We start from the raw sequence: 21003 nt of genomic DNA on the forward strand, positions 1-21003 counted from the left end.
AGGGAATGGGAATGGGGACGGGGAAACAGGGAATGGGAATGGGGATGGGGAATGGAAAACAGGGAATGGGGGATAGGGAATGGGGAAACAGGGAATATGGGGTAGGGAATGGGGAACAGGTCAGAGGTCAGGGGTCAGAGGGCCCCGCTCCCGGGCCAGGAGGGCGCCGCAGACGAGCGCGAAGCCGGCCAGGAGCAGGAGCGCCCCGCGCATGCGCAGCCGCGGCTCCCGCAGCTCCGGGGGCGGGGCCTCCCTCGCCGTGACGTAGAGGAAGGCGCCGGCCGCGAGCCCGCGCAGCACGGCCCGGGCCAGCCCCGCCCGCGCGCCCCCGAGCGCGGCCCCGGGCGCGGCCCCGAGCGCGGCCCCGCCCGCCAGCACGAGCAGGGCGGCGGCCACCGCCGGGGGGCGGAGCCCCGCGCTGAGCATGCGCAGGGCGAGCCCCGCCCCTAGGGCCCCGCTGTGCAGCAGCAGCGCCGGGCTCAGCCCTGGCCCCGCCTCCGCCTCGCGCAGCCCCAGCGCCAGGAGCAGCGCCATGGAGTGGGCGGGGCTGCACGGAGGGGGCGGGGCCGGCGGCGGGATGAAAGGAAGGGGCGGGGCCAGCGGCTCCATCGCGATTGGCTCCAGCAGCGGCGGGAGGAGGAAGCCGAGCGCGAGGATGAAGGCGGGGAGCGGGAACTGCGGCTGCGCGGAGGGAGGGGATGAAGGGGATGGGGAGGAGCCAGGGTCCCGTCCCCGCCCCGCATCCCCCTCCCCAGCACCCCATCCCCATTATCCCATCCCCATTATCCCATCCCCATCCTCATCATCCCATCCCCATCATCTCTATTCCCACCATCTCCATCCCCATTATCCCATCCCCATCACCTCCATCCCCATTATCCCATTCCCATCACCCCATCCCCATTGTCTCCATCCCCATTATCCCATTCCCATCCCCATCATCCCATTCCCATCATCTCTATTCCCACCATCTCCATCCCCATTATCCCATCCCCATCACCTCCATCCCCATTATCCCATTCCCATCACCCCATCCCCATTGTCTCAATCCCCATTATCCCATTCCCATCCCCATCATCTCCATCCTCACTGTCCCATTCCCATCACCCCATGCCCATATGCCATCCCCATCACCCCATCCCCATCATCCCATTCCTATTGTCTTCATCCCCATTATCCCATTCTCTCATCACCGCATCCCCACTGTCCCCATCCCATGTCTCCATCCCCATCATCCCATTCCTATTGTCTTCATCCCCATTATCCCATCCCCATCATCTCCATCCCCACTGTCCTCATCCCCACCTCCCATCCCCCTACTCATCACCCCATCCCCATTGTCTCCATCCCCATTACCCCATTCCCATCATCCCATCCCTGTTGTCTCCATCCACATCATCCCAACCCCATCATCTCCATCCTCATCATCCCATCCCCATCACCCCATGCCCATATCCCATGCCCCTATCCCCTCCCTGTTGCCTTCATCCCCACTGTCCCCATCCCATCCCCTCCCCATCACCCCATCCCCATTGGGTCCCCTCTTGCCCACAGGCCCCTATGGGGCTCCCCCGCTCGCTCACGCTGAGGCTCAGCCCCTGCAGCGCGGCCCCGAGGCTGCAGAGGGCGCTGGGGAGCAGCTCCAGCAGCGCCGTGCCCAGGAACACGCCCCCGGCGAAGCAGCTCAGGAGGGGCAGGAGCGGGCTCGGGGGGCCTGGAGGGGGGGGGGGGGGAAATGGGGCTGGGACCCCCCCATGGCACCCCTAGAGGGGCCCTGCAGAGCCCCAGATCCCATTGGAAACCCCCCCCCATCCCCTTCATCCCGGGACTGTGGGGTGGGGATGGGATGGGAATGGATGGGATAGAGGGAATTGGATGAGGGGGGTGGGATGAGGGGACGGGATGGAGGGGATGGGATGGAGGGGATAGGATAAAGGGGATAGGATGGAGGGAATGGGGATGGAATGGAGGGGATGGGATTAAGAGGACTGGATAAAAGGGATGGGGATGGGATGGGGACAGGATAAAGGGAATTGGATAAAGGGGATGGGATGGAGGGGATGGGGGTGGAATGTAGGGGATGGGATAAAGAGGATTGGATAAAGGGGATGCAATGAGGGGATGGGATAAAGGGGATGGGGACTGGATAAAGGAGATGGGATGAGGGGATGGGATAAAGGGGACTGAATAAAGGGGATGGGATGGGGTAAAGGGGATGGACAGGATGGGATGAAGGGATGGGATGGGGGGGATGGGATAAAGGGGATGGGATAGGGTAAAGGGAATTGGGTAAAGGGGATGGGACGGACAGGATGGGCTGAAGGGATGGGACGGGGGGGATGGGATGGGGGGGAAGGGATGGAGAGGACGGGATAAAGGGGATGGGATGGAGGGGAGGGGATGAGGGGATGGAGACCCCCCCACACACCCCCCCCCCCCGTTACCGGTGCCCCCGCGGTGCCGCCGGAAGCAGCCGAGCGGCCCCAGCCCGCACGCGAGCGGCAGCAGCAGCCGCAGCGCGAGGGAACCGAGCCCCGGCCCCGGCCCCGGCCCCGGCCCCGGAGCCATCGCGGGCCCGGGCGGGAGGGGAAGGAAACGGGAAGTGGGGACCGGAACTGGGGAGCGGGGTAAAGGGAAGGGATCGGATAAGGGACCGGGAGCGGGATCAGGGAGCGGGATCGCGATAAGGGACCGGGATTAGGATCAGAGACGGGGATTGGGATCAGGGATAAGGGACCGGGATCGCGATAAGGGACTGGGATCGGGATAAGGGACCGGGACTGGGATCGAGGACCGGGATAAACGGCAGGGAGCGGGATAAGGGACCGGGATCAGGGATAAAGGGAAGGGATCGGGATTGGGATCAGCGATAAAGGGAAGGGATCGCGATAAGGGACCGGGACTGGGATCAAGGACCGGGATAAAGGGCAGGGAGTGGGATAAGGGACCGGGATCAGGGATCAGAGACAGGGATAAAGGGAAGGGATCGGGATTGGGATCAGGGATAAAGGGCAGGGAGAGGGATAAGGGACTGGGATCGGGATCAAGGACCGGGATAAAGGGCAGGGAGCAGGATTGGGATCAAGGATAAAGGGAAGGGATCGGGATAAGGGACCGCGACTGGGATCAAGGACCGGGATAAAGGGAGCGGGATCGCAATAACGGACCGGGATTAGGATCAGAGACGGGGATTGGGATCAGGGACAAGGGACCGGGACTTGGATCAAAGGCTGGGGTAAAGGGAAGGGACCGGGATCAAGGACGGGGATTGGGATCAGAGACAGGGACTGGGATCAGGGATCAGGATAAAGAGCAGGGATGACAACAAGGGATCAGGATCAAGGACCATGACCAGCATCACGGCTCGGGATCAGGGACCAGGATCATGATAAGGGACTGGGATCGGGATAAGGGATCAGGATTGGGATCAGAGACCGGGATGAAGGGCAGGGATCAGGATAAGGGATCGGGATTGGGATCAAGGACCCAGACCAAGATATGGGACCAGAATTGGGATCAAGGTCAGTGATCAGGATATGGGATCAGGATAAAGGGCAGGGATCAGGATAAGGGACCGGGATTGGGATCAAGGATCAGGGACCAGCATAAAGAGCTGGGATCAGGATAAGGGACCGGAATCAGCATCAAGGATCGGGATAAAAGGCTGGGATCGGGATCAAGGACCGGGATAGGGGACCGGAACTCGGGACCGTGATAAAGGACTGGGGTTGGGGACCAGAGTCAGAGACGGGGAATTGGGACTGGGATAAAGAACTGGGAGCGGGATCGAGCAGGATCCGGGATCCAGAACTGGGAGCGGGTTCAAGGACCGGGATCAGGGCCCGGCACTGGGACCCAGGACCGGGATCGAGGCCCCCCCCCCGCACCGCTCCTTGCATCGCATCATCGCATCCACCAACCAGCGGATCCTAAGGGGCGGGGCCTCACGAGCCTCAGCCAATAGAAACGCGAGTAGCCGCTACACGACGCCCGCGCCAGCCAATAGGAAACGAGAACGCGCACACGTGCTCCGTTATCCCCGTTCCCGGAGGGGTGGTACCCAAGGGGCGGCCCCGGTGATGGAGGCGGGGGGGGAGCCGCTACCGGTGAAGGGGATGGGAAAGGGACAGGCAGGAACAGAAAGGGATGGGAAAGGACAGGGATGGGATGGGATGGGATGGGATGGGATGGGATGGGATGGGATGGGATGGGATGGGATGGGATGGGATGGGATGGGATGGGATGGGACAGGCAGCAGCGAGAAGGGACAAGCAGGAACAGAAAGGGATGGGCAGGAGCGGGCAGGGATGGGCAGGGACAGGCCGGACATCGCTGCCCCCCCCTTGCAGACAATTGCCCGTGCCCCAGCCCCACATCCCCCCGTGTCCATCCATGGATGGGATGGGGGCGGGGGGGGGGGGGCATTCGCGTTATCCCGGGGGATCCCAGAAATGAAGCAGCTCAAGGGGGGAGCAGCATCCTCCCCCCCCCCCCTTCCCAGTGCTTCCCAGGAACATCCGGAGGCAGGAGGCAGGCAGAGAGGCCCCATTCCCAGTGCTGGGAATGGGAGAGGCTGGCACTGCAGGGGATGGAGCTGATGGGGAGCTCCAACAGGACTTGGATACAGGGATATGGGAACAGGGGACACGGATACAGGGATACGGAACAGGGAACATGGATACAGGGATATGGGAACAGGAAACACGGATACAGGGATATGGGAACAGGGGACATTGGATATAGAACATGGATACAAGGATATGGGGACAGGAAACACGGATACAGGGATATGGGAACAGGAAACATGGATACGGAACAGGGGACATGGGAACAGGGATACCAGGACATGGATACAGGGATAAGACACAATGGGGGGGGGCACCCTGCACCCAGCACACGCGGGCAGCTCCAGGGCCTCCGGGTTTATTGCTGCCATTCCCACAGGATCCATCCCATTCCCACGGGATCCATCCCATGGGCTCCATCCCATTCCCACGGGATCATTCCCACGGGATCCATCCCATTCCCATGGGCTCATTCCCATGGGATCCATCCCATTCCCATGGGATCCATCCCATTCCTACGGGATCCATCCCATGGGCTCCATCCCATTCCCATGGGATCCATCCCACGGGATCCATCCCATTCCTACGGGATCCATCCCATGGGATCCATCCCATTCCCATGGGGTCCATCCCATTCCCATTGAGTCTTTCTCATTCCCGTTGGCTCCATCTCGTTCCCATTGGCTCCATTCCATTCCCATGGGCTCCATCCCGTTCCCATTGAGTCTTTCTCGTTCCCATTGGCTCCATCCCATCCCCGACGCCTTCAGATGGCCTCCAGCTGCTTCCGCACCTTCTCCAGGGCCCTGCGGTCCAGGAGGCGCTGGCGGGAGAGCACGAGGAGCCCCGAGAGCGCGGCCAGGCCCAGCATGGACCCCACGAAGCGCCAGAAGGAGCGGGCGTCCACGCGGGCTGAGCGGCAGCTGCTCGGGAGGGAGCGGGGTGAGGGGGGGATACAGGGGGAATGGGGGGGAATGGGGATGGGAATGGGGGATAGAGGGGGAATGGGGGGGGAATGGGGATGGGAATGGGGGGGATGGGGAATGGGGGGATGGGGAATGGGGGGGATGGGGAATGGGGGGGATGGGGGGGGATGGGGAATGGGGTTGGGAATGGGGGGAATGGGGGGGGGGGGGGGGAATGGGAAGGGGTTGGGAATGGGGGGGATAGAGGGGGAATGGGGGGGATGGAGATGGGGATGGAGATGGGAGAGAGAATGGGGGGGAATGGGGGGGGATGGGGATGGGGGATACAGGGGGAATGGGGGGGAATGGGGATGGGAATGGGGAGGATACAGGGGGAATGGGGGAGAATGGGGATGGGAATGGTGGGGGAGATAGAGCGGGAATGGGGGGGATACAGGCGGAATGGGGGGGAATGATGGGGGGATACAGAGGGAATGGGGAAGGGAATGGGGGGGATACAGGGGGAATGGGAATGAGGGGGGATACAAGGGGAATGGGGGGGAATAGGGAGGGGAATGGGATAGGGGGAATGGGGATGGGAATGGGGGGAAATGGGGATGGGAGGGATACAGGGGGAATGGGGTTGGGAATGGGGGTGAAATGAGGTTGGGAATGGGGGGGATGGGGGAGGGAATGGGGTTGGGAATGGGGGGAATGGGTTGGGGATGGGGGGGATAGGGGGAGGACGAAGGGGGAATGGGGGAAAGGGGGGGATGGGGTGGGGATGGGAATGGGGGGAATAGGTCGGGGATGGGGGTTTGGGGTTGGGAATGGGGGTGAAATAGGGGGGATGGGGGAATGGGGGGAATAGGGTGGGAATGGGGGGCAAATGGGGGGGATGGTGGGGGGATGGGGGGAGAATGGGGTTGGGGATGGGGAGGATAGGGTGGGAATGGGTGTGGGGATGGGAATGGGGTGGGGATGGGGGGGGAATGGCGCTGGGAATGGGGTGGGGATGGGGGGGGAATGGCGCTGGGAATGGGGTGGGGATGGGGGAGGATAGGGTGGGAATGGGGTGGGGATGGGGGTGGGGATGGGAATGGGGTGGGGATGGGGGGGGAATGGCGCTGGGAATGCCGCCTCCCCCCTGCCCCCACCTCTTGTACTCGGCCCTCTTGGAGCCGGCGCAGTTGATTCGCTCCACGAAGCCGGTGGGGCTGCACTCGGGCACCGTCTTCTGCAGCGGAGAGGGGGCACTGGGGCTATGGGGCAGTGTTATGGGGCAGGGCTACAGGGTAGGGCTATGGGGCTGGGCTTTGGGGCTCGCTACAGGGCAGGGCTTTGGGGCAGAACTATGGGGCACACTATGGGGGGCAGGGCTATGGTACAGCATTATAGGGTTGGCTATGAGGCAGGGCTATGGGGCAGTACTATGGGGCACGCTACGGGGAAGGGCTATGGAGCTGGCTATGGTACAGTGTTACGGGGCAGCGCTCTGGGGGAGGGGTATGGGGCAGGGCTATGGTACAGCGTTAAGGGGCAGGGCTATGGGACACGGCTATGGAGCTGGCTATGGGGCAAGGCTATGATACAGTGTTATGGGGCAGGGCTATGGGGCAGCACTATGGTACAGCGTTATGGGTCAGAACTATGGGGCACACTGCAGGGCAGAGCTATGGTACAGCGTTATGGGGCAGGACTATGAGGCAGGCTATGGGGCAAGGCTATGGGGCAGGGCTATGGGGCAGCCGCAGTCACCATCTGAAAGGCGGAGCAGGGCCCGCACTCCTGCGCCACCACGAACTCCTCCACCCGCCAGCACGCGGTGGCCGCCACCGGGCTCGCTGCGGGGAACCGGGGATGGGGTCAGCACCGGGGCCCGGTTCCGGTCCCGAGCCCCAACCCTCGGTTCCGGTTCCGGCCCCGCTCACCCGAGCGCCGCTCGTCCCCCGCCGCCATTGCCGCCGCGGGCCTGTGGGGAGCAGCGAGAAGCGGTGAGGGCCGCGCCGCGGTGGGGAGGGGAGGCCCCGCTTCCCTCTCCCCGCTCCCGGGGGCGGAACCGACCTCAGGCCGCAGAGCAGCAGCCCCAGCACCGCGCAGAGCGGCCCGGCCGGGCCCATCCCGGCGGCGCTATCGGAGGCACCGGAACCGGGCCCAGGCCTCAAGCGGCGCCGCCGCCATCTTGGGGCACTGAGGGGAGGTGGGCGGAGCTTGTGCGTCATGACGTGGGGGCGTGGCTTCGCGGTAAAGGCGGGGGTTGTCGATAAATGGGCGTGGCTTTTACGGGGGTGTCGATTGCAGCCAATGGGGTGCGGCTGTGAGTTCGAACGTCACTCATGGGGGCGTGGCTTTATGATAAAGCATGGCTTATGGTGAATGGGCTTGGGGGCCGTTTTCAGCCAATGGGGTGTGGCTTTGGGTGTCAACGTCACTCATCCCCAACACGGCCGCTACCACGCCCCTCCAACATGGCCGCCCCCATGCCCACCATGACTCCACCCCCATCCCCACCATGACACCGCCCCCATCCTCAACATGGCCGCCGCCATCCCACCATGGCACCGCCCACGTAAGCCCCGCCTCACTTCCGCCCTTGCGGAGGAAACCCCGCGCCCTCCTTAACCCCTCCCACCTCCCCTCACGCTCCCTTTCCGGCCGCGGCTTTCTCCACGCCACCATGCCCGTGAGCACCGCGGCGGCCGCGGCAGGGGCCCCGCAGCCCCTGGGCTGATCCGGGGGAGGGAAAGGATGGGACCGGGGATGGGGGGAGAAGCGGGGAAGGTTCCTATGGGGCAACCGAGGGGGGTTCGGGGAGGGCCGGGTTCCTCCGTGCCCGCCAACGGGGCCCCGGTGCTAGGCCGCAAGATGGCGGCGGCGCTGAGGCGGCCGCTTGATGCCCGCAGCTCGCCAAGGACCTGCTGCACCCCTCGCCCGAGGAGGAGAAGCGGAAGCACAAGAAGAAGCGCCTGGTGCAGAGCCCCAACTCCTACTTCATGGACGTCAAATGCCCCGGTGAGCGCCGGGGGGGGGGGGTCCCGGTGTTCTCTCTATATCCCGCTGTTCCCGGTATCCCATTATGTCGATATACCCCGGTGTTCCGGGTACATCCCGGTGTTCCGGGTACATCCCGGTGTTCCCGCTATATCCCGGTGTTCCCGGTTTATCCCGGTGTTCCCGCTATATCCCGGTGTTCCGGATACATCCCGCTGTTTATCCCCATGTTCCCGATATATCCCGGTGTTTATCCCGGTATTGATCCCGGTGTTCCCGCTGTTCATCCCGGTATTTTCGCGGTGATATTCCCGCTATTTATCCCGCTGTTGATGCCGGTGTTATTCCCGGTCGATCCCTCTATTGCCGGTATTGATCCCGGTATTTCTGGTTGATACCGTAATATCCCGGTATTCCCGCTGTTGATCCCGGTTTATCCCGCTGTTGATCCTGCTGTTGATCCCCTTATTCCCGGTGTTGATGCCGGTCTCTATCCCGATGTTACTCTCACTGTTGATCCCGCTATTCCTGGTGTGTCCCGCTCTCTATCCCGGTATTTATTCTGCCGTTGATCCCGTTATTCCCGATGTTGAGCCCAGTATTGATCCCTGTGTATCCCGGTCTCTATCCTGCTGTTGATCCCGCTCTCTATCCCGGTTTTCATCTCGCTGTTGATCCCTCTATTCCTTGTGTATCCCACTCTTTATCCCAGTGTATCCTGCTCTCTGTCCTGGTTTTATCCCACTGTTGATCCCGGTGTATCCTGGTCTTTATCCCAGTGTATCCCGCTGTTATTCCCGGTGTATCCCGCTCTCTATCCCAGTTTTATCCTGCTGTTATTCTCGGTCTATCCCACTGTTATTCCAGGTGTATCCCGCTGTTATTCCGGGTTTTATCCCGCTGTTATTCCCGGTGTATCCCGCTCTCTATCCCAGTTTTATCCCGCTGTTATTCACAGTGTATCCCGCTCTCTATCCTGCTGTTATTCCCGGTGTATCCCACTGTTCCTGGTTTTATCCCGCTGTTATTCCCGGTGTATCCCGCTCTCTATCCCGATTTTATCCCACTGTTATTCCCAGTGTATCCCGGTCTCTATCCTGGTTTTATGCTGCTGTTATTCCCGGTTTATCCCGCTGTCATTCCTGGTCTATCCCGGTGTTATTCCCTGTGTATCCCGCTCTCTATCCCATTGTTATTCCCAGTCTATCCCGCTGTTATTCCCGGTCTATCCCATTGTTATTCCCAGTCTATCCCGCTGTTATTCCCGGTCTATCCTGCTGTTATTCCCAGTCTATCCCGCTCTCATTCCCGCTGCCATTCCCTGCACTGACACCTCCGTTCCCCTCCCCTCAGGCTGCTACAAGATCACCACTGTGTTCAGCCATGCCCAGACCGTGGTGCTCTGCGTGGGCTGCTCCACCGTGCTCTGCCAGCCCACCGGGGGCAAGGCCCGGCTCACCGAAGGTACCGGCCCCGGCCCCGTCCCCCCCCCTGCACCCATGGGATGGGGTTGGGAATGGCGGAATTCCCGGGATAAGGAGGTGATGTCCCCTTCCCCCCCCCTTCCAGGCTGTTCCTTCAGGAGGAAGCAGCACTGAGGGATGGACGCGGCTCAGCTGGGACCTCGGCGCCGGGATGGGGAGGATGCCAATAAACATGGGATAAAATAGGGAGAAACGGGTGGGATGTGAATGGTGCAGGTGGGAATGGGGGTGATTCCAGTGGGAATGTGGGTAGTTCCAGTGGGAATGTGAATGATTCCATTGGGATGTGAATGGTGCAGGTGGGAATGGGGGTGATTCCCTTGGGAATGGGGGTGATTCCATTGGGATGTGAATGGTGCAGGTGGGAATGTGGGTGATTCCATTGGGAATGGGAGTGATTCCTTTGGGAATGTGATTCCATTGGGATGTGAATGGTCCTGGTGGGAATGGGGGTGATTCCAGTGGGAATGTGATTCGATTGGGATGTGAATGGTCCCAGTGAGAATGGGAGTGATTCCTTTGGGAATGTGATTCCATTGGGATACGAATGGTCCAGGTGGGAAGGCGAGTGGTTCCTTTGGGAAGGCGAATGGTCCCAGTGGGAGTGTGAATGATTCCATTGGGATGTGAATGGTCCCAGTGGGAATGTGGGTGATTCCTTTGGGAATGTGATTCCATTGGGATGTGAATGGTCCCAGTGGGAATGTGGGTGATTTCTTTGGGGACCCGAATGGTCCCGGTGGGACCGTGAATGATTCCTTTGGGATGTGAATGATTCCATTGGGATGTGAATGGTCCCAGTTGGATAAGAATGGTCCTGGTGAGAATGCAAGTGATCCCATTGGGAATATGAATGATCCCCGTGGGAATGTGAATGGTCCCAGTTGGGATGCGAATGATCCTGGTGGGATGCAAATGGTCCCAGTGGGAATGAGAATGATTCCTTTGGGAACATGAATGGTCCTGGTGGGAACGTGAAAGATTCCATTGGGATGTGAGTGGTCCCAGTGGGAACATGAATGATTCCATTGGGATGTGAATGTTCCCGGTGGGAACGTGAATGATTCCATTGGGATGTGAATGCTCCCAGTGGGATAAGAATGATCCCAGTTGGGATACAAATGGTCCCAGTGAGAATGCAAATGACCCCATTGGGAATATGAATGATCCCCGTCGGAATGTGAATGGTCCCAGTTGGGATGTGTATGATCCTGGTGGGATGCGAATGATCCCGGTGGGAATGGGAATGATCCCGGTGGGATGTGAATGGTCCCAGTGGGATGCGAATGATCCAATTGGGAATGCGGTTTCTCCTAGAGCACAGGGGGACCCATAAGGACAGGGATGCCCATTGACTCCCATGCACCCCATAGGGACACGGATGCCCATTGACCCCCATGCACCCCATAGCAACACAGACGCAGCTGTGTGGGCTGGGGGCACAGCACCTTTATTGTCCCCATCTTGGGGGTGGGGGGGGTTCACTCCTCATGCCCATGGGGTGGGGGGGGCACGGCCAGCCCCATGGGCACCCCCTCCAGGTAGGCAGAGTCGAAGCAGCGGCGCCGGGCGGCCGCGTCCCCCCCCGCGCAGCAGCGCTTTGGGTCCTTCCAGCCCCCCCCCTGCCCATGGGTGCTGCAGAGGGTGGCGATGGCCTGGGTGAGCTGTGGGAGGGACCATGGTGAGTGCAGGGGGGGGGTATGGGGGGGATATGGGGGGGCTGCCCCATAGGGAACTCACCTGCTCCTCGGTGCAGGCCCGCTGCTCCTGGGGGGGGCGAGGGCAGCAGGAGGTGATGGCCCCCAGGAGCTCTGGGATTGGGCGCCTGTGGGATGGGGGGAGCGGTGGGATATGGGGGGAGTGATGGGATATGGGGGAGAGCAGTGGGATATGGGGGCAGGGATGGGATATGGGGGGAGTGATGGGATGGGGGGGAGGGGTAGGATGTGGGGGGGAATGATGGGATATGGGGGGGAGCAATGGGATGGGGGGGAGGGATGGGAGGGAGCAATGGGATGTGGGGAACAGATGGGATGGGAGGGGGACCAATGGGATGTGGGTGGGGAGGGATGGGATGAGATAACTGATGGGATGTTGCACCAATGGTTATAAGAGTATGAACGGGATGGGGGCACTAAGGGGATGCGGGCAGGGATGGGATCACTGATGGGATGGGATCTCCAATGGGATGTGGGCTAGGATGGGATCATCAATGGGATGGAGATCACTGATGGGGATTGGGATCACTGATGGGGATGGTATCAGGGATGGGATGGGATCTCCAATGGGATGTTGGCAATAATGGGGATGGGATCTCCAATGGGATGGGGGCAGGGATGGGATCTCCAATGGGATGTGGGCTAGGATGGGATCATCAATGGGATGGAGATAACTGATGGGAATTGGGATCACTGATGGGATGGGATCACTGATGGGGATGGTATCAGGGATGGGATGGGATCTCCAATGGGATGGGGGCAGGGATGGGATGGGGATCCCCAATGGGAGGCGTGGTCCCGGTGCCCACCTCTTGCTGAGCAGCCTGGCGGGGCCGCAGAGCGCCCGCAGCAGCTGGGGCCCGGCCCGGCCCAGGCTCACGTTGTGCAGCTCCCGATCGTAGCGCGGGTGCGGGGCCGAGGCCGCGAAGCAGCGGAGCCGAGCGGGGGCCGAGCCCTGCCCACAGCAGCGCCGCTGCCGGAGCCCCGAGCCCGCCTCCTGCCGGCAGAGCCGCTCCAGCCCCGAGCGCCACTGCGGGAGCGGCGCGGATGGGACCGGGACTGGGACTGGGGCCATTCCCGGCCCCCTCCTGGTACCCAGGGATGCTCGGGTCCCCCCCAGCCATGGGTCTGCCCCCGTATTCTGGGTACCCCCATCCTCATCCATCCCTGGCCCCTATTCCAGACCCCAGGGTACCCCCATCCACATCCCTCTGTGTCTGCTCCTGCATCATTCCTGCATCCTTGCCCCTGTTCTAGGTACCAGGGTGCCCCCATCCCATATCCCTGTGTGCGCTCCTGCATCCCTGGCCCCTATTCTAGGTACCAGGATACCCACATCCCTGTGTGCACTCCTGCATCATTTCTGCATCCCTGTCCCTCTTCTAGGTACCAGGGTACCCCCATCCCTGTGTGCACTCCTGCATCATTCCTGCATCCCTGAACCCCATTCTAGGTACCAGGGTGCCCCCATCCCACATCCCTGTGTGCGCTCCTGCGTCATTCCTGCATCCCTGAACCCCATTCTAGGTACCAGGGTATCCCCATCCCTGTGTGCACTCCTGCATCATTCCTGCATCCCTGCACCCCATTCCGGGTACCAGAGCACCCCCATCCCGCCCCCCCCATCCCCCCCCTCTCACCGCCTCATGCGCGCACTCCACGCTCCCGTTGCGGCAGCAGCGCCCGAACTCCCTCTCGAGGCGCAGCTGGAACCGAGCCAGGGGCCCGGGGGTGCCGGTGGGGCCGGGCCGCAGCCCCCGCAGCGCGCAGATGTTGCCCATGTTGGCGGCCGTGGGTTCCCCGGGGGGGAACGGGACCCCGGGGCTCCCTTGGGACCGGGTCTGGGCATCGGCGGCCTCGCTGAAGCAGCGCCTCCGGTGCGCGCCGCGCAGGCGGCAGCAATGGAACGGCCGCGTCTTCACCGCGAACTCCTCCGAGCAAAACGCGTCCAGCACCGCGGCCCACTGCGGGCAGAGAGCGGTCAGCACCCGCCCCTTCCGGTTCCCCTCCATCCGGGTCCATCGGTACCGGGTTAGGGTCAGCACCCGCCCCTTCCGGTCCCCCTCCATCCGGGTCCATCGGTACCGGGTTAGGGTTAGGGTCAGCACCCGCCCCTTCCGGGTCCATCGGTACCGGGTTAGGGTTAGGGTTAGGGTCAGCACCCGCCCCTTCCGGTCCCCCTCCATCCGGGTCCATCGGTACCGGGTTAGGGTCAGCACCCGCCCCTTCCGGTTCCCCTCTATCCGGGTCCATCGGTACCGGGTTAGGGTTAGGGTTAGGGTCAGCACCCGCCCCTTCCGGTCCCCCTCCATCCGGGTCCATCGGTACCGGGTTAGGGTTAGGGTCAGCACCCGCCCCTTCCGGTTTCCCTCCATCCGGGTCCATCGGTACCGCGTTAGGGTTAGGGTCAGGGTCAGCACCACCCCCCCCCCTTCCGGTCCCCCTCCATCCGGGTCCATCGGTACCGGGTTAGGGTCAGCACCCCCCCCCTTCCGGTCCCCCTCCATCCGGGTCCATCGGTACCGGGTTAGGGTTAGGGTCAGCACCCCCTCCCTTCCGGTTCCCCTCCATCCGGGTCCATCGGTACCGGGTTTGGGTTAGGGTCAGCACCCGCCCCTTCCGGTTCCCCTCCATCCGGGTCCATCGGTACAGGGTTAGGGTTAGGGTTAGGGTCAGCACCCCCCCCCCCTTCCGGTCCCCCCCCATCCGGGTCCATCGGTACCGGTAACCGGTGCCTTCCGGTCCCCGCTCACCTCGCGCCGGGCGCAGGGCACGGGAGCATCGCGGCCGCAGCACGAATCCAGGCGGGTTCCGAGCGCCCCGAGCGCCGCCGCCTGGCGCCGGAGATGCCCGAAGGAGCTCGGGGGCAGCGGCGGAGCCGAGGGCTGGGGGGGGCGGTCCCGGCACATCCGGGTCACGGCGGCGGCTTCGGGCCACGGAGGGGGGAAACCGGGCACGGAGCGGGGACCCCAGGGGGTGGCGGGGGCGGAGGAGGCCGGGAGGGGAGGGGGGGCCGGGTCCTGCAGCACTGGGGGGGGGAATGGGGCAGGATCGGGCCCTGTGTCCGCAGCAGCGCCTTGACCCCATCCATGGCCCCCCCATCCATGGCCCCATCCCAAGGGGTTCCCTGTATCCGGGTCTCCATCCCAAGGTGCTGCCCCCCCCCCTTTCCATTATCCATGTCCCCCTCCATACGTGGTCCCTATCCCAAGGGGTTCCCTTTATCCATGTCCTCATCCCAAGGGGTTGCCCCCCTCCATTATCCACATCCCCCCATCCATGTCCCCCCCATCTGTGTCCTCATCCCAAGGGGTTCCCTGTATCCAGGTCCTCATCCCAAGGTGCTGCCCCCCCCACCTCCATTATCCATGTCCCCCCAACCATAGTACCCATCCCAAGGGGTTCCCTTTATCCATGGTACCCATCCCAAGGGGTTCCCTGTATCCATGTCCCCATCCCAAGGGGTTCCCTGTATCCATGGTCCCCATCCCAAGGGGTTCCCTGTATCCATGGTCCCTATCCCAAGGGGTTCCCTGTATCCATGGTCCCCATCCCAAGGGGTTCCCTGTATCCATGGTCCCTATCCCAAGGGGTTCCCTGTATCCATGGTCCCCATCCCAATGGGTTCCCTGTATCCATGGTCCCCATCCCAAGGGGTTCCCTGTATCCATGGTCCCCATCCCAAGGGGTTCCCTGTATCCATGTCCCCATCCCAAGGGGTTCCCTGTATCCATGGTCCCCATCCCAAGGGGTTCCCTGTATCCATGGTCCCTATCCCAAGGGGTTCCCTGTATCCATGGTCCCCATCCCAAGGGGTTCCCTGTATCCATGGTCCCTATCCCAAGGGGTTCCCTGTATCCATGGTCCCCATCCCAATGGGTTCCCTGTATCCATGGTCCCCATCCCCAGGGGTTCCCTGTATCCATGGTCCCCATCCCAAGGGGTTCCCTGTATCCATGTCCCCATCCCAAGGGGTTCCCTGTATCCATGGTCCCCATCCCAAGGGGTTCCCTGTATCCATGTCCCCATCCCAAGGGGTTCCCTGTATCCATGTCCCCATCCCAAGGGGTTGCCCCCCCCCATCCATGTCCCCATCCCCCCCTTATCCATGGCCCCTCCCCCCCCCCCCATTCCCATGTCCCATCCTCACGCTGTTGGATGGGGGGGAGCTGCAGCTCCAGGCTCTCCTGTACCAGACCCTGGGGGGGCTCCGGCGCCACCACTGTCATGGGGGGGGCACAGAATGGGGGTCAATGGGGGGCGCAATGGAGGGGGACAGCGGGGGGCAATGGGGGGACACAACGGGGGGCACAATGGCGGTCAATGGGGGGGCACAGAATGGGGGTCAATGGAGGGCGCAATGGAGGGGGACAGCGGGGGGCAATGGGGGACACAAGGGGGGCACAATGGCGGTCAATGGGGGGCACAGAATGGGGGTCAATGGCAGGGGCAATGGGGGTCAATGGGGGGACACAGAACGGGGGTCAATGGGGGGCAATGGAGAGGGACAACGGGGGCCAATCGGGGGCACAACGGGGGGCACAACGGGGATCAATGCGGGCACAACGGGGATCAATGGGGGGAACAACGGCGGTCAATCGGGGGCACAACGGGGGCCAATGGGGGGAGCAATGGAGGGGGACAGCGGGGGTCAATGGGGGGGCACAATGGCGGTCAATGGGGGCACAGAATGGGGGTCAATGGGGGGGACCCCCCACTCCGGCCCCATGGGGTTTGGAGCCCAGTGATGGGGAGGAGACCAAAGAGAGCCGGGGGGGAGGGGGGGAAACACGGGGCGGGGACGGGACCCGGATGTGGGGCAGGGACCCAGGGGTGTGACCCACACATCCGGGGTGGGGAGCCCCGTATCCAGGAAGGGGACCCAAAACAGAGCCCAAGGGAGCCGGGAGATGGGGAAGGGGAGCCGGGAATTCCCTTTGGGAAGCGGCCCCAGTGGTGGGGATGGGATCGGGGCACCCAAACGGGGATCGGGGCACTCAAATGGGGACCCGGGCACCCAGACGGGATCGGGGCATCTAAATAGGGACTGGGGTACCCAAATAGGAACCCTGGGCACCCAAACGGGGATCGCGGGCACCCAAATAGGGACCGGGGCACTCAAATGGGATCCAGGCACCCAAACGGGGATCAAGGCACTCAAATGGGGACTCGGGGCACCCAAATTGGAACTGGGGCACCCAAACGGGGACCGGGGCACCCAAATAGGGACCGGAGCACCCAAATAGGGACCCGGGGCACCAAAATGGGATCCAGGCACCCAAATGGGACCAGGGTACCCAAATAGGGATCCGGGCACCCAAATGGGGACCGAAGCACCCAAACGGGGACCGGAGCACCCAAATGAGGACTGGGGGTACCCAAATAGGGATCCAGGCACTCAAATGGGATCCAGGCACCCAAATAGGGACCGAGGCACCCAAACGGGGACCGAGGCACTCAAATGGGGACCCGGGCACCCAAATTAGGACCGGGGCACCCAAATAGGGACCAGGGTACCCAAATGCGATCCAGGCACCCAAACAGGGACCACAGCACCCAAATAGGGACCGGGGCACCTAAGTGGGGACCGGGGCACCCAAATGGGGACCCGGGGCACCCAAATAGGACCCAGGCCTTAAGGGAAGGGACCCACGGAGCTCGGGAACGGGGCGCGGGTACCCCGGAAGGGAACGGGCTCAGGCCGGGACTCACCGGTAGCGCCGAGGAGGAGGAAGAGGAGGAGGAGGAGGCTGAAGGCAGCCATGGGGCGGGCGCTGTGGGGCTGGAGCCGCCGCTGTGGGGCTGGAACCGGCTCCCAGCTTATGAAGAGCCGGGGCCTGAGTCACGGGGTGGGGCGGGATGGGGGGGCCCGGGGGGGGGGGTTGGGGACAGGATGGGACATGGGGGGCGGCGCGTGCGCCACCCCAAAACACGGCCACGAGCGGGGCCCCCCCGCAGCCCCAAGCATGGCCCCATAGCAACCCCTGTCCCCCCCATAGGGGTCCTGTTTGTCCCCCCCCATAGCGAACGCCCCCCCATTGACGGCCCCGTTCCCCCCCCCCCAAGCAAGGGGAAGCAGCCGCATTTTTGCGGTTTTTGCCCCATTTTAGGCCCTGCCCCACCCCGTGACTCAGCCCAGGGCAATGGGGGGGGGAACCCCCCATTGGAACGGACCCATTTCCCCCCCCCCCCATTGAACCCCTATGGAACGGGTTTGGGGGGGAGAAAGCCACCAGCGCCCCCTTTCCCCCCCCATTATGGGGGTCAATGGGGGGGTCCCAGCCCCAAGCACACACACGGGGGGGGGTCCCATTGCCCAACAGCGGGCTCAAGGTGACGCAGGTTTGCGCAACCCCCCCCCGGTGCCCCCCCCTTTGTGTCCCACCGGGAATCCGATGGGAAAACCCCGGGAGGAAGGAGATGGGGGGGGGGGGGGGGCAAGAGGGTCCCTAGGGGGGGCTTTAAGGGGGTTCAGGTCCCAAAGGGGGGTCCTAAAGGGGTTCCTAACGTGGGGGGGCGGTTTATGGGGGTCCTTAAGGAGGGGCCAAGAAGGAGACCGGGGGGTGGTTGGGGGGGGTCCTTGGTCCGTGTCCCCCCCCTCTTGTTCAGGTGGAAGTTGTGTTGGGAGAGCCCCCCCCCCCATAGCACTACATGGGGGGCACTATGGGGATATGGGACCCATAGCAAAGACATGGGGGGCACGATGGGGACATGGGGGGCACGATGGGGACTTGGGGGGCGCGATGGGGACGTGGGGGGCACACTCAGAGCTCCGGAACGCGCTTGCTTTGCCCCCAAAATCCCTGTCCCACGGCGGGGGACTAGCGGGCGGGCGCTAGGACCCGGGGCTGCCTGGGCGAGGGGGGCGTGGCCTGCGGCTTTAGGGGCGGGGCCATGCCTATACAAGGAGCTGGAGGGCGGGGCGATGTCCATATTAGGAGCGGGGCGCGGGTTCTTTAGGCGCAGGTGGCGCCGCTGCCGGCGCGTCCGGTGAGGGCAGCGGGCCCGGTTTGGGGCCGAGACGGGGGGACCCGGAGCCCCCATCCCTGCCCCACTGCAGGCAGGACCCCCCATCCCTGCCCCATTGCAGGCAGGAGCCCCCATCTCTGCCCCACTGCAGGCAGGAGCCCCCATCCCTGCCCCATTGCAGGCGGGAGCCCCCATCCCTGCCCCACTGCAGGCAGGACCCCCCATCCCTGCCCCATTGCAGGCGGGAGCCCCCATCCCTGCCCCATTGCAGGCAGGACCCCCCATCCCTGCCCCATTACAGGCGGGAGCCCCCATCCCTGCCCCATTGCGGGTACTGGCCCCATCCCTGCCCCATTGCAGGCAGGAGCCCCCATCCCTGCCCCACTGCAGGTACTGGCCTCACCCCTGCCCCACTGCAGGCAGGAGCCCCCATCCCTGCCCCACTGCAGGCAGGAGCCCCCATCCCTGCCCCACTGCAGGCAGGAGCCCCCATCACTGCCCCACTGCAGGCAGGAGCCCCCATCCCTGCTCCACTGCAGGTACTGGCCCCATCCCTGCCCCATCGCAGCCAGGAGCCCCATTTCCCCCCTCCGTCACCTCCCCAATGGCATCAGCGCAGGCGCTGCCTCGGGCCCCACATTTCCCCTCCCATCACCCCCATTTCCTTCCTGCCCCATTGCCCCCATGGCCTCCAGCAGCAGCAGCAGCAGGGATGCTCTGTGGGGTCCCCCCCTAGCGGGGGGCCGGGAGCGCATCCTGCGGGTGCTGGAGGAGCTGCCGGCGCTGGAGCTGCGGCGCGTGAAGGCGGCGCTGAACCGGGGCCCGGTGGCCGGCGGGTACCGGCCCGTGCCCCGAGGCAGGATGGAGGCGGCCGACGCGCTCGACCTCACCGACCTCGTCCTCGGGCACTATGGGGAGCGCTATGGGGTGACGGTGGTGGGGCAGGCGCTGAGGAGCATCGAGAGGAGGGACCTGGAGGAGTGGCTGCTGGGGGATGGTGGTGAGAGGGGGGGTGGGGTGGGGTGGGATGGGTTGGGTTGGGTTGAGAAGGGATGGATGGGATGGGATGGGTTGGGTTGAGTTGGGATGGATAGGATGGGATGGGAAGGGATCGGTTAGGATGAATGGGATGGGTTGGGATGGATGGAATGGGTTGGGAAGGGATGGGTTGGGTTGGGATGGATAGGATGGGTTGGGAACGGATGGGTTAGGATGGATGGGAAGGGTTGGGATTGATGGGACAGTTTGGGGTGGATGGGATGGGTTGGGAAGGGATGGGTTAGGATGGATGGGATGGGATGGATGGGATGCGTTGGGTTGAGAAGGGATGGATGGGATGGGTTGCGATGGATGGAATGGGTTGGGAAGGGATGGGTTAGGATGGTTAGGATGGATGGGATGGGTTGGGTTGGGATGGATAGGATGGGATGGGAAGGGATGGGTTGGGAAGGGATGAGTTAGGATGGATGGGATGGGATGGGTTGTGTTGGGATGGATGGGATGGGAAGGCATGTGGTGGAGTTGAGAAGGTTTGGGATTGCATCGGAAGCATAGTGCAAACGGTTGGGATGGCTTGGGAAGGGATGAGATGGGAAGAGCAGTGCAGATGGTTGGGTTGGGAAGGGATGAGATGGATGGGATAGATGGGATGGGTTGGGATGAGATGGGATGGATGGGATGGGTTGGGATGGGATGCATTGTGTTGGGATGTGTTGGGATGGGATGGGATGTTAGGATGAGTTGGGATGTGTTAGGATGGGATGTGTTGGGATGGGATGCATTGTGTTGGGATGTGTTGGGATGGGATGTGCTGGGATGGGGATGTGATGTGATGGGTTGGGATGTGTTGCATTGGGATGCATTGTGTTGGGATGTGTTGGGATGTGCCCTGTCGGGAAGCATCACCCCAAGTGTCCAGGTACCTCCCCCCCCCCACTGACCAGCACCCCCTCACCCCCTTCTCCTTCCCCCTTCGCAGCCCCTCCCCTCCCCGCCGATGACGTCACCACCGACGTCCCCTCTGACGTCACTTCCGGGTGGGTGCAGCGGCACCGCGCGGCGCTGGTGCAGGGGGTGCGGGCGGTGGCGCCGCTCCTGGACCGGCTCCAGGCCCGGGGCGCGCTCAGCGCCGAGGCCGCGGCCGCGGTGGCCGCCGGGGAGACCCCGCAGGAGCGGATGCGGCGGCTCCTGGACACGGCCCCGGGCTGGGGCCCCCGCGGCCACGGCTGCTTCCTGCGGGCCCTGCGGGAGCTGCAGCCCTGCCTGGCCCAGGAGCTGCGCCTGCCCCCGGAGCCGTGCCTGCCCCCGGAGCCCTAGGACCCTATGGGATCACCCCATCCCTATAGGACCCCATGGGTGCCTCCATCCCTAT

At 63.4% G+C, this 21003-nt stretch overlaps 5 protein-coding genes across 7 annotated transcripts; 2 read left to right on the forward strand and 3 right to left on the reverse strand.

The window, feature by feature from the left end:
* Nucleotides 1–120: 120 nt before the first annotated feature.
* Nucleotides 121–2568, reverse strand: LOC133218164 (zinc transporter ZIP1-like). Its single transcript, XM_061364313.1, has 3 exons — nt 2445–2568; nt 1584–1714; nt 121–681 (listed from the first exon to the last, which is right to left on the reverse strand). The coding sequence occupies exons 1-3, from the start codon at nt 2566–2568 to the stop codon at nt 121–123; spliced, it is 816 nt and encodes a 271-aa protein (XP_061220297.1).
* A 2752-nt stretch (nt 2569–5320) lies between these two features.
* LOC133218167 (protein JTB-like) lies at nt 5321–7473 on the reverse strand. Of its 3 annotated transcripts, none has more exons than XM_061364318.1 (4): nt 7402–7473; nt 7229–7314; nt 6628–6704; nt 5321–5491 (listed from the first exon to the last, which is right to left on the reverse strand). In XM_061364318.1, the coding sequence occupies exons 1-4, from the start codon at nt 7427–7429 to the stop codon at nt 5332–5334; spliced, it is 351 nt and encodes a 116-aa protein (XP_061220302.1). In that variant the 5' UTR covers nt 7430–7473; the 3' UTR covers nt 5321–5331. The 3 variants fall into 3 exon arrangements, with proteins under 3 accessions (XP_061220302.1, XP_061220301.1, XP_061220300.1); XM_061364317.1 differs by having other exon boundaries at nt 5321–5488; nt 6628–6707; XM_061364316.1 differs by having other exon boundaries at nt 6628–6707.
* A 587-nt stretch (nt 7474–8060) lies between these two features.
* LOC133218168 (small ribosomal subunit protein eS27) lies at nt 8061–10128 on the forward strand. The gene is made up of 4 exons (XM_061364319.1): nt 8061–8153; nt 8374–8482; nt 9815–9925; nt 10031–10128. The coding sequence occupies exons 1-4, from the start codon at nt 8148–8150 to the stop codon at nt 10057–10059; spliced, it is 255 nt and encodes an 84-aa protein (XP_061220303.1). The 5' UTR covers nt 8061–8147; the 3' UTR covers nt 10060–10128.
* Nucleotides 10129–11426: 1298 nt separating this feature from the next.
* ECM1 (extracellular matrix protein 1) lies at nt 11427–17427 on the reverse strand. Its single transcript, XM_061364321.1, has 7 exons — nt 17376–17427; nt 15814–15885; nt 14417–14691; nt 13304–13627; nt 12473–12693; nt 11686–11770; nt 11427–11609 (listed from the first exon to the last, which is right to left on the reverse strand). The coding sequence occupies exons 1-7, from the start codon at nt 17425–17427 to the stop codon at nt 11427–11429; spliced, it is 1212 nt and encodes a 403-aa protein (XP_061220305.1).
* A 1809-nt stretch (nt 17428–19236) lies between these two features.
* Nucleotides 19237–20948, forward strand: LOC133218165 (apoptosis-associated speck-like protein containing a CARD). The gene is given in 3 exon segments (XM_061364314.1): nt 19237–19309; nt 19312–19629; nt 20611–20948. Coding segments are annotated over 3 exon segments (729 nt in total).
* The last annotated feature ends 55 nt before the right edge of the window (nt 20949–21003 follow it).

This window comes from Neopsephotus bourkii, unplaced genomic scaffold (genome assembly GCF_033783945.1).
Source record: "Neopsephotus bourkii isolate Nb327-2 ecotype Australia unplaced genomic scaffold, CSIRO-AGI_Nbou_v1 NB_1205, whole genome shotgun sequence".
Classification (NCBI taxonomy): domain Eukaryota; kingdom Metazoa; phylum Chordata; class Aves; order Psittaciformes; family Psittacidae; genus Neopsephotus; species Neopsephotus bourkii.